Raw genomic sequence first — 12,606 nt, forward strand, 5'->3', positions numbered from 1 at the left:
ATAGACTAAACAGTTGTAAATCAAACAAAATATCTTCCCATTATAATTTCATTTTGACTGAAACTCAGAAGCAAAAAATGCTCAGTGGAACCTTTAATTTAGACATTTCACAGTAAGTAGAGTCAGGGAGGTCATGTCAAGACTAATATATAATTTATAATAATAAAAAAAAGTCCCACACAGAGTAGAGTTAAATCTCCTTTATGAATTTCCCATTCAGAAAGCTCTTTGCCTGAAATGGAAATTGGTTAAATATAAAACCAATTTATAAATGTGTTATTACTAGTATGAAAATAGCTAATGCTACTTAATCTCATAACAACAATAATAATAGCTGACACTTTAAGGTTTTATAAAATGCTTTATGTAAAAGATATCCCTACCCAAGCGACCCAGTACACTATCAAACATCTTTTTTTATTTTTTTATTAGCAAATTGAATCTCTTGAGAGACCTGATGGATATCGTCTGTTTTTATTAGCCATAATCTGTGCCTTTTTCTCCTGATTATCTGAAACAGACTTAAGGCAGCATAATCTTTCACGTCACAGAAGGAGAGGGACTAGTGGAAACAGGATAATAGCCCATAAATCCCTTCCTCTATCCACACGCAGCACTTGTCAGCAAGATTAGAGCAGGCAACCTCCGTTATTAACATGTGTCCAGGCTCCCTGAGAGCTGCTCCAGTGCCTGTTCTCAGAGGTTCCTAATGAAGGGAGAATGAGGTAATTGGGGCTACCCTGACTTCTTTGTTGGGTTATATATAGGTTATATATATATATATATATATATATATATATATATAGGTTCTACATAGGTCCTATATAGGGTATATGGGTTGACCCAGAGAAGAGGTAAATGAAGTAAGTAGTTGTTTACTCTGGCCCAGTGAGGATCAGCAGACAGCTCGGGGAAGGGAAAAGGGAAGCGAAGGGGAGAAAACCCCAGCATCATGTGGAAACAGAATCAAAGAAAAGAGTCTTGGAGTGGCAAATCCTGGGACACCGCAGAGATCAATCCTCTAGAATGTCTCCAGGGAGAGGACCAAACAGGGGGAGGACAACACCGGAAAAGTGTCTGCTCCGTGGGGACATTTTCTCAGGTCAGTCTTCCCCCGTGGCTCGAGAGCAACTATAACTACTTCATTGAGGATGAGGAGGGTGAGGAGTTGGAAGAGTGGGAGAAGGAGTTTGTAGAAGAGAACCTGCTGGAAGATGCAGAAGTAGCTCCAGACGCTGCCAGTAACCTGGGTACTTCCTCCACGCTCAATGTCAATGTGGGGGGCCAGAGCTACCGCTTGGACTATCGGGGGCTGCTCAGCTACCCCAAGACGCGTCTGGGCCGTCTGGCCACCTGCGCCAGCCGCAGCCGCCAGCTAGGCCTATGCGACGATTACTCGGCCCAGGACGACGAGTACTTCTTCGACCGTGACCCGGCCGTATTCCAGCTGGTGTACAACTTCTATTGCTCTGGGGTGCTGCTGGTGCGGGACGAGCTGTGTCCACGCAACTTCCTGGAGGAGCTGGGTTACTGGGGCGTGCGCCTCAAGTACACCCCGCGCTGCTGCCGCATCTGCTTCGAGGAGCGGCGGGACGAGCTGAGCGAGCAGCTCAAGATCCAGCGGGAGCTGCGCGCCCAGGTCCAGCTGGAGGAGGCCGAGGACCTCTTCCGCGATATGCGCTACTTCGGGCCGCTGCGCCGCCGCCTCTGGAACCTCATGGAGAAGCCCTTCTCCTCGGTGGCAGCCAAGATCATCTCCGTGGCCTCCAGCTTCTTCGTGCTCATTTCCGTCGTGGCGCTGGCCCTCAACACGGTGGAGGAGATGCAGCAGAAGACGACGGAGCAAGGTGTGCGAGGCGGAGATGTGCGCCTCATCCTGGAGCACGTGGAGACGCTCTGCATCACCTTCTTCACCCTGGAGTACTTGCTGCGCCTGGCCTCCACGCCCGACCTGCGGCGCTTCGCCCGCAGCGCGCTCAACACGGTGGATCTCATCGCCATCCTGCCCCTCTACCTGCAGCTGCTGCTGGAGACCTTAATGGGCGAGGACCAGGCCAGGGGCAAGGGGTCGCCCCGGGAGCACGACATCGAGACCGTGGGCTGCGTGGGCAAGGTAGGCCAGGTGCTGCGCATCATGCGCCTCATGCGGATTTTCCGCATCCTCAAGCTGGCCCGCCACTCCACAGGGCTGCGGGCCTTTGGCTTCACGCTGCGCCAGTGCTACCAGCAGGTGGGCTGCCTCCTGCTCTTCATCGCCATGGGCATCTTTGCCTTCTCGGCCGCTGTCTATTCGGTGGAACACGACGTAGCGGGCACCAATTTCACCAGCATCCCCCATTCCTGGTGGTGGGCAGCTGTAAGTAGTTGCCTTTGTTCTCCATGAGGCTTATTCCTCCCTTAGCCTTCTCCTCTTCCTGATTCATAGCATTGTGAAGCATAAAAGAACTCTAATCTACCCTTCCCCTACCTTTTACAAATAGGATTGTTGTTGTTTGTCCTTTGTCCTCCAAGAGGACTGTGCCACCCAGGAGGTGATGCCATGACATGCAAGTGAAGTAGATTCAAGTGAGGCAGGACTGTGCAAGGTCACCTGCCTCACTTTCCCCTCCAGAGCCATCTGGGTCCAGCAGCCAGATATAGATCAAGAGGACTGGAGATGGCACTGGATGAAATAGGAGATTCTGGCCTTTTTAAGCCAAGATCTTCAACAGGCCTTAGTTTGACTAAGGCTGCACACCCATTCAATGATTAAGGCTAGGCAGCAATTGAAGCAAAGAATCTCCTCTTTCACCTAGTCCCAAAAAAGAACTAGATAAATAAATAGGAGGCTCAGAAGTTGGGGAGATGTCCAGAGTCATATATCTAATAAAAGTGAGATGCAGGATTTGAACTCCTTCTTGCCTCCAAGTCCAGCAGTCTGGACTTGCCACACTGCTTTTCTCTCCCTTTAGTTTTTATCCTTTACTCCTTCTGCTATGTCATCAGCCTCTTTAGTTGTTTTCTTCAACCATTAGGCTATCCTCTTCCTTCCTGAAGCTCTCCTATCTTTCTGTGCCCTGCTGATCTCAGCAGTGGCTTTTGGGGGTTTTGTCAAGTTCAAGTACAGTTTGGACCACATTCAGAGTATTGTTTCCAATTCTGGAGACTAGATTTTAGAAAAAGAATTGATAAATCAATGCATACCCCAAAATGGTGACTCTATTCTGATAAGACCCCAAAATAATATCATATAAAGAATAGTTGAAGAAATTTAAAATCTCTAAGCTCTAATGCTTTGGTATTGTAGATTATTGAACCTGTCTGAGTCTTAGTGACCCCTTTTGGAGGGTTTTCTTGGCAGAGATACTAAAGTGGTTTGCCATTTCCATCTCCACCTCATTTTGCAAATGAAGAAACAGGTACTAAGGGGCAAATCTGGGATTCAAACCCATGTCCTTCAACTCTATCCAAACCTAATGCTTTACCCACTGTATCACTGTTTCAAGCTGCCTCTCTTATTCTGTCCTTGCTATAACATCTAACTTTATAGCTTAATATCTTAACATATATTTCTTTAGCCCATTTTGGTCCCTATCTGTGATTTCCTTTGAGTATGATGAGCTCCCCCTGTAAAAAATATTCTTCTCCAATGTACTACAGCAACTCTTATTTTAAGAGCTCTTTGGTGGCACTAAGAAGTTAAGTGACTTGCCCTTAATCACAAAGCCAAAATATGTCGAGTGAGTCTTAAACCAAGGGCTTCTTTATTCTGAGTTCAGTCCCATATCCTTTATGCCTTGTTACTAAGCTATCTGAATCTGAATAGATGTAGTTTCAGTGATCCATATAAGTCACATCGACATTTCTCTAGGGCTGTAGTTGTTTCATGCAAAATAATCAAAAGTCTTCACTATAGGAAACAAATTAGACAAATTGAACTGATATACTATGACTTGATCCTTTGGGGAAGGAAGAAAGAAAAGTCTCATCCAGCTGTATGATGTAAAGTAGTAGAGAGCAAAGATTCCATTCCCCAAAACAAGTAAAATGTCACCTTTAAAATAAAACTCCAATTTGGAGGCATGGGTATATGTTTACAAAATATAAAATCATGGTACTGATTCCACTGGAATAAATATGAAAATGGATACTCCCTTTGTCCATACTCCATACTTCCTAATGCTTCTTGATTCTTGTCCATGGCTGTCCATAAATCTTTTTAGTTTTACTCATTGCAAGGGACCCACAAACAACATGTGAAAATCAGTCCCTTTATTTTTTATATTACTTTCTAAAAGTTTGATAGCTTCTACTTTTATGCCATAATCATTTCCAGATATAGTACCCCAACTCATTGTACAAAACCAAGTACTCTGAAGTCCCTCAGGACTTCATATCATATGGATGTATGATAGCTTATTATCCAAGACCAAGATTTGTTATTAACAATTACTGAAAGTTTGTTTACTTTTTAGTGTTCTTTTCATTAAGATTATTGCAATTATATATATAATCTTCTTGACTCTATAAACTTCACTATGTATCAGTTTATACAAGTTTTCTCATGTTTCTTAGAATTTTTCATGTTCATCAGTTATTTATTACTAAATTATAATATTCTATTATATTTGTATATATGCTAACGCAGTAGAATAGAAGACAGAATCTTCTCCCAAGTAGTAAAGATAATTCATTTCATGCTGACTATTAAAAACTGAGTCTTAATTATCCCTATAATAATCCTGATGATTTCATTTCCTCCTCTTCAGCAGGATGTATCAAGTTAACCTTGAAATGTAGTGCATTCAAAGGTACTATTCTTTCTGATTCATTAGAATCATTAGATTCTAATTTCCCTTTCATTAGAATCGTCATCACAATTAAACTGGATTACTCATTTGTATTAATTACTATCCCAAATATTCCCTCTTCAGGTCTATATATTATCTATAATCAAGATCTGGAAATACTCTGAGTCATTCTGTTTTTACACATGGACTCAAAGATTCACCAACACATAGGTATTCTATATGGAAACTGCTTGATCAGAATAAACCCCTTAGTTGTCAAAATAAACTAAGGAAACTATTTCTTCCCCCAACCAGAACATTGTAAAAAGTGAAATTCAGAGTAAAGTGTTGCCCCAAATAAATAGACATTTCTACTACTGTGTGCTGGAGATATGAGATCATAAAATCTTAGCATATTATACTTGGAAGGGGCCTTAAGGACATTTTCATCCTCATTTTAAAGATGAGGAAATAGAAGCCTGCCATTCCACTCTTTAACAGGCGATTCTTTTCCTGTCTGGATACCCTTCAACTCTCCTCCTACCCCTCCTTCCCCCCCCCCAAAAAAAAAAAAAATTCTCTATTGTCAGCTGCTGAATTCCTAAAAGAGCAGTGCTGGGTTGTTGGCCTTAGGCATTAGGAAAAACTATCAAATGAAACATTCCTCTCTCCTACTACCTTACCTTGGGAATGTCAAATCATGTACACACAAATATATTCCCCCCAAGGTTACACTTGCTTCATAGACATTCATCTAGAGGGGAAAGAAATCAATCTATTTGTGTACTTTAGTTTATTGGAGTTACTTTAGGCCCTACAGCATAGCAAGTAGGGAACTGACCTAGAAGAAAAGACTGAGTTTCGGGTTCTACAATTGATATATTGGCTGTGTGATCTGGTCCAATTCATTTAAACTCTCAGAGCTTCCTAAGCCTGGAAGATGCATTAACATAAGGAGTTTTTCCACTTAAGAATTCATTTTATCAATGAAATCACATCTCTTTTTTCCTTACATAAATTAAATAATATTAGCCAAAACTAAGATGGAAAGAATTGAGTATTTCACCAAGAAGGAAGAAATACAAGAACTTTTTATTCTCTCATTGGACTTTCTGGGTGTCCAGAAAAATAAGATGTGTTTTGAAGTTGCTCCAGAATCCTCTTGATCTTTTGGTGGCAAAAAAAAAAAAAAAAAAAAAAGAAGAAGAAGAAGAATGTAGTATACACATTAAAGTTTTAAAGCTAAATGTTCTGCAAGTGGGTGATTTTATCCTACAAGACTTTTTTTTGAAAAATACATTGAGGAAAACACTCCTCTGGATGAATAGGCAATGGATAGGTTTATGGGATGTCACATTAACTGGTAGTCTCAATATGCTATATATATTAGAAAAACAATAGAGCTATATAGCAAAACATTTTCCCCGTAGACCATAGCAGAGAAAATTAAGAAATTGAATTTAACTATGTTACATTTGATGCTGCTTGAATGGTCTAAATTGGCTATAAGAGAGTTGTTAAGAATCCCCTTTAAATCAGCCACAGGTTTTAGGAGTGAAAGAATTCACTCATTCCCGAATTATTAGTTGCAAAATGAAAGTTTATTGTTAGATAGAAATCAGTTTACCAAGAGACTGACTTCTATAGTGGCAGATCTATGGAAAATGGAGTTTTACACTGAGAATGCAGTTCTCAGTGGACAGAAAGTCCTGGCAGCAGAGGGTGCTACCAAGGTCCATCTGCAAAGACTTTAGTCGATGGAAGTGTCCTGGTTGGGGCTGGGACAGCCCCAGCAAAGCAGATCAGACCTGGTGGGGGCTAATGGGTGGAGTCCCAAATTGACTAATCTACAAGCTGGGTTTCAGTTTATGTTGGAATTTGAATTGAATAGAAGATAATTGAATGGGGTTGGAATTCTTTTGCCCAGGACTGAATCAGCCCCACCTAAATAAAGAATGAAACTGTTTGTATTGTTTCCCTCCGTGGGGTTCCTCGCTGAGGCAGAGTTGAAGGAGATTTTCTCCTTCAAGGAGTTTTAGTTTCAGGGTCCCTTGATGACCCTTTTCCTCCCCCTTTGCCAAATACTTCATATCTTGAGCAAAGGAGGTAACATTCTCAAAGACATTCCTATGTGCCCTTCCTGGATGTTTTTTTAAAAGTCCTGTGGAATGAATAATGCTGATTTGCTCATTAATATAGATATTGTTTTTATTATTCTTTTATTGAGAAGGAACCTTGAGAAAACTTTAAGGTCTCTTCCTCCTCAGGATTTATTATCTCTGCCCTCATTCCACCAACAAGCCCTCATTCTGGCAAGGGTAGAGGGGCAGAAAATGGAAACCAATAACAATAAAATCCTTAAATGGAATTCATTTTTCTCCATCATTGTGTGTGCTCAGGTTCCTTTGGAAGGTCCCATTATTTGTTCAAAATTGGTTCCTCTAGACAGCCAGGATAATAATTAGGTGCCAGAGGAAGAGGGAATTGGAAGGATAATGAAGGCATCGGTTTAGAGTGCCTTATTCATTTATGGATCTTATGATTCCAAGATGGCACTTCCAAATCATTGGATCATAGATTTAAGTACAAAAAGAACTTTAGAGGTTATTGTGTTATCAATTCCTTTGTTTAACAGAATAATGTAGACCTGACCAACTCCAAAACTAGGGCTCTTTCCACTGTACTATTCTAGATATCATGTCTGTTTGCCTTGCTTCCTGTCAGGAAATAGCCTGGTGCTCCTCCCTTTGGGGAATATGTAATTTCTTCCAGGATGCACATATTATGACTGTAAGGCAGAAGTTTTTAACCACTTTTTGTGTATCAAGGACGCTTCATAAAGACAGTATTTTTTTTTAATTATTTTGCCAACATTTATAATTGAATAAAATGTTAAATTTTAGTTGGAGGTTAGTAAAAAACAAAGAATATATATATATATATATATATATATATATATATTATATTAATTAAATATATATATATATATATATTTAATTTGCCTTCAATTTCACACATGCTCTAAAATTCATTTTGGGCTTTTGGTCTAAGAGCCAATGCTATAAGGCAATGAAATTTATATTTTAACAAACATACTAGAATTTATTCACATGGAAATGTGTATCATTTCCCTCAGAATAATGGTATCAGGAAAACATAGTTTTTCCATTAGGTATGTCTTTTGAGAAGTTATAACCATATTCTGGAGTACATACAATGAACGCTCTCAATGATGGCAGACAATTGCCAAAAGGCACTTGGAGAAATTGCTGGTCAATAACGTTGATATAACTTCTAGAAAACAATTATAGTTTATTCTGAGACTTCATTTCTAAAACCTAACCTTAGCAAGAATCAGTGTGAGTGATCCATGCAAGAAAGGCATCAGCGAAATTTATCATTAAAATAAATCAATTTTAAAAAATAAATTAATTGAGTGGGTAATGAGCTAGGTAGTATCACTTGAGATAAAAGAAAAAGATATGTGTGACTATAAAATAATTATATGACTTTATGGGTATAAAAGCTCATAAACTGTTCTCCAAGGCAGTTCTAAAAATGTCCTTAGCAGTGAATGAGAACATTATGAAAGTAAGTTTATAGCCTCTCAAGGTGAATACTATGAAGGAGATAAGACCCATTCCCATGTTTAAGGCCTATTATATTTGTTCTAAAAATTCAAACACAAACAAACAATGTCTCTACTTGTATTTATAAATGATCCTCAGTTAATTGAGAAGTGAACATGCTCATCAAAAGAATGAGCCATCAACCTTCAGAAAGTTTATCACTGACTCCTCACTATATAGAAAAACAAAAATTGTTTTGCTTTTATTGTACAAGAACTGAATTTGACCACCTTAATGCTTTAGAATAAAATTAGATTTTGTCCTGTATATAGTGTTCAATTGACTAGGATTTATTTTCTTATGGACATTTGGAAAACTGCCAAAGGTCACATTCTTACCTGTGAAACAAATAAAATAGAGAAAATATGTGAATTTTAAACAAAATCATATATTTCTACTTTACAGGGTGATTTAGCCACTATTTAGAAGAGGCAGATAGTTTTCTTAGGCTCAGATCTTAGGACTATTGGCCCAAATCCAAGTCCAGCCCCTGCTTACACAAGAATTCACCCTATAGAATTACTTGCAGGCATCTCTGAGCCTTCTAAATCTCAATCTTGATGAGTATAATATTGAATAGATCACTAAAGGAAGGATTTTTTTCCTGTGGAAAGGAAAAGAAGAAATAATGCATAGTTAAGAAAATCTGAACCTACATTAAGGTCAAGAATTAATAATATCATAATTAGCATCTGATCACCTGGAAAATGCTGACCATAATTAATGCATGGTCATAAATAATGACCATAATCAATTAATTAATTGATAAAGAATTATGAATTAATTATAAAATAGTTCTCATGCATTACCTATTATAGCCTCCTAAAATGAGTTCACAAGTGATTCTAGAAAGGGAAGTGCTTTGCCCTCTGCTATAGATATTAAATACTAATTTGGCAGCTTGGCAAATTAGTTTTTTAGGAAAGAGATCTGATTAGTGCTATCCTGTCTCTGATGGGGCAGTTAGGTGATTCAATGGACTACTAGACCTGAAGTCAGGAAGATCTGAGTTCAAATCCAGCCTCAGATACTTACTAGCATTGTGAACCTGAGCAAATCATTTAGCCTCTATCTTTGCCAAGAAATCCTATCAGCAGTATTGACATAATGTTTTCCATGGGGTCGTGAAGTATTGAACACGAGTGAACCATAATGCCAGATAGAAAGACTAGTTACAGGGGCAACTAGGGATGCAGTAGATAGAGTGCCTGGTCTGACTCTGTGGAGTCAGAAGGATCTGAGTTCAAATCTGTCCTCAAACACTTATTGGCTGTATGATCCTGGTCAAGTCACTTAAGCCAAAAAAAAAAAAAAAAGTTGCATGTTGCTGTACTTTTCTTTCTTACCTCATGCTTTATAATAATAATAATCAAAATACTGGACATTCATGTAGAATTTTAAGGCTTTCAAAGCATCTTATGGTACATGGAGAGTTCTAAATTAGGAGTCATCATCAGATCCAGATTGCACTCCTTCCACTGTCTCTTCCTAATTATATGACCTATGACAAACAATATCATTTGTCTAGATTTCAGTTTCTTCATTTGTAAAATGAGAGGCTTAGACTAAATGACTACTATGGTTCTCTTCTTCCCATACATACATCTTCTTAGCTGATAACTTTGCTTCTCCCTTTATTTTTCCTCTAGGTGAGCCTATCCACAGTAGGGTATGGAGATATGTATCCAGAAACTCACCTAGGCCGGCTCTTTGCTTTTCTCTGCATTGCATTTGGAGTCATCCTAAATGGAATGCCTATCTCAATTCTCTACAACAAGTTCTCTGATTACTACAGCAAGCTGAAAGCCTATGAATATACCGCTGTAAAGAGGGAAAGAGGAAAAGTCGATTTTACCAAAAGAGCCATGAAGAAAATGTCTGAATGTCTAACCAATAGCATCACCCGTCAGATTCCAAGGCAAGGGAGTTAAACTGCCAAAAAGAATATTTCTGTTATCTGTGGACCTTATTTTTCAAGTGAAAAACCCAAAGGAGACCACAACAAGAAACCTGGAAATAAGTTTCAGAAGACATAGTGTCCTAAATGTTCTGAATTCATTTTGATCTCATTTTTTTCTTTTGAAAGATGGAGAACTTGGACTAGAGGCACATTCATCATAAAATCCCTTTCAGCTCTAACAATCAATGGCACTGAATCATTTTCGGAGCCTTTTTAGAGCCGAACTTTGATTTTTTTTTTTTTTTTTTTTTTGGTCTCCCATAATACCTAGCTTAAGCAAACAGCAAGTGGCCAATACATATTTGTGGAATTCAATGGAATAGAACTGAGGAGGTTCATTTTATTTTAAGAAAAACTTGTTGCTAATCTTTGGAACTCATTGTTTGAATAAGCTTTGTGTCAGCTGTATCTCTCAATATAATGCTTAAATATATAGAATTAAAGAGAACCTTTGAGATTCTTCCCCTTGATTCCAAAGATTCTTTGTTTTGAAATTTATATGACCTAACCTATACTAATTTCTAAAGGAACTGTAGTCACCTTCTTCCTCTTTAGACTTCTATTGATCAGTCATCATTGGCAGCAAGTCAAGATCTGTATCAAAGGAGTTAGGCCAGTGTCAAATCAATTTTTACATAAAGTCTGTCTTTTCACCATGAATGGAAATATAGAAAAACAGAGAGGAGTTAGCAGGAGGAAGAAACTTCCTCTTTCTAATTTGATTCCTCCAAATAAGTATTGATAGTGGGGTCCTCTCAACTATTTCCCCTGCTCCTAACCAATCCCCAGAAATCAAGACTAAATTTATTTAGGTCAAGTAGAAAGAATATTTATTTGGATAATGTACTAATTAAGCTATCCACCACAGAGACAATGTCCTATTCAAGCTTTGGAAATTATTCTCCCCTGCATTTCTGCAATGTGTGACTGTCCGAAAGAAGTTTGAATCTTAGTTATCATTCATCCTTCTTGAATTTCATAAAATAACCATATGCCTGAGAGTACTATTCTATAGAGATTAGAAAATTGGTCTTGTAGTGAGGAAGACTTAAGCTGTACTCCTGACAAAGAAAGAAAGAGAGAGGGAGGGAGAGAGGAAAGGAGGAAGGGAAAAAAGGAGGGAGAGAGGGAGAGAGGGAGGGAGGGAGGGAGGAAGGAAGGAAGGAAGGAAGGAAGGAAGGAAGGAAGGAAGGAAGGAAGGAAAGAAGGAAGGAAAAAAGGAAGGAAGGAAGGAAAGAAGGAAGAAAAAAAGAAATATATAGAGATAGCTATGTACATATATATCTATCCCTACACACACACACCCCATCTGAGCATATTACTTACCCCTTTGGGGTCTCAGGCAACTCTAGAAAACTCTTAAGTTACAGAGCAGGAACTGGTAGAGTATGTTCCTCACCAGGAATTTTCTTTTCTTTTTTTCTGCAAAAAGCAGGTTTATTTAGGAGAAGAGAATATAGATAAAATGAAGGGATACAATCGATACTAGGAATGATAAATATGAAATAGAATTGGGAGAACATAGAAGGGAGTTTTAATAATCAATGGTGGAAAGGGCAAGTTCCCTAGTGGAACTTGCAGTTCAATAGGAGAAAGGAAATACTCCATGAGATTGGGGCATACTCTTAGCCAGGAGTTTTCTTTTACCCATGAAATCAGCAATCTGTACCAAGATACTTACATGGATTAGAGAGCAAACCAAAACCCATATTTAGCTTAAAGCAAAGATTTTTAATAGTATGTGCAAGTGTGTGTATGGGGGGGTGATGTACCACTTTTTGCAACCTAGTATAAAGACAATGGACTTTAAAGAATAATGTTTGTTTTTTAAATAATAATTGAAGGAAATGCCAAATTTTAATTATAGGTTAATGAAAATAAAGATCTATTTTTTACATCCAAATTTATAGACTCCTTCAAATGCACAGATAAATCCCTGACTTAGAGATTTAGAGAGCAGAGTTATATAGCTAGTAACCATCAGAATCCAGATTTGAACCTAGGTCTTTTGACTAACATTCTATCCACTATATAATTCTGCCTCTCAATAAAAAATATAAGCCTTCATAAAAAGTGATGTTAAAAAAAAACCTCATAAATAGTCCCATTCTCACTTACCTGAACCCCAATTAGGCATATAGAATAAAGAGAGCTTAGTGAAAGGTTCCTTCTAAGGAAAGGAAGTGTTTTTGGTTTTGTATCTCTGACATTTAGGAATACTTGATACAGGCAGGCATGTAATAAATAT

The 12,606-nt window shown here is 38.5% G+C and overlaps 1 protein-coding gene and 1 long non-coding RNA gene across 3 annotated transcripts in view; one reads left to right on the forward strand and one right to left on the reverse strand.

The window, feature by feature from the left end:
• Positions 1-11,471, forward strand: part of KCNV2 (potassium voltage-gated channel modifier subfamily V member 2) — a 12,468-nt gene extending 997 nt beyond the window's left edge. The window contains exons 1-2 of one of the 2 annotated variants that reach the window (XR_004230423.1): positions 1-725; positions 10,048-10,134. The exon at positions 1-725 is cut by the window's left edge and continues 997 nt beyond it. Coding sequence is in view for 1 of the 2 variants with exons in the window: in XM_003761664.3 (XP_003761712.2) it covers positions 953-2,356; positions 10,048-10,329 (1,686 nt within the window). In the remaining variant the exon portion in view is untranslated. Of the gene's footprint in view, positions 726-916; positions 2,357-10,047 lie in introns of those variants that run through there. The other variant, XM_003761664.3, reaches the window with a different exon arrangement.
• LOC116420149 overlaps positions 1-11,774 on the reverse strand; it is a 17,906-nt gene extending 6,132 nt beyond the window's left edge. Inside the window, exon 1 of the long non-coding RNA XR_004230424.1 lies at positions 11,685-11,774. This is a non-coding gene — a long non-coding RNA (uncharacterized LOC116420149). The remainder of the gene's footprint in view (positions 1-11,684) is intronic.
• Positions 11,775-12,606: the final 832 nt, after the last annotated feature.

This window comes from Sarcophilus harrisii, chromosome 1 (assembly GCF_902635505.1).
Source record: "Sarcophilus harrisii chromosome 1, mSarHar1.11, whole genome shotgun sequence".
NCBI classification, from domain to species: Eukaryota; Metazoa; Chordata; class Mammalia; order Dasyuromorphia; family Dasyuridae; genus Sarcophilus; species Sarcophilus harrisii.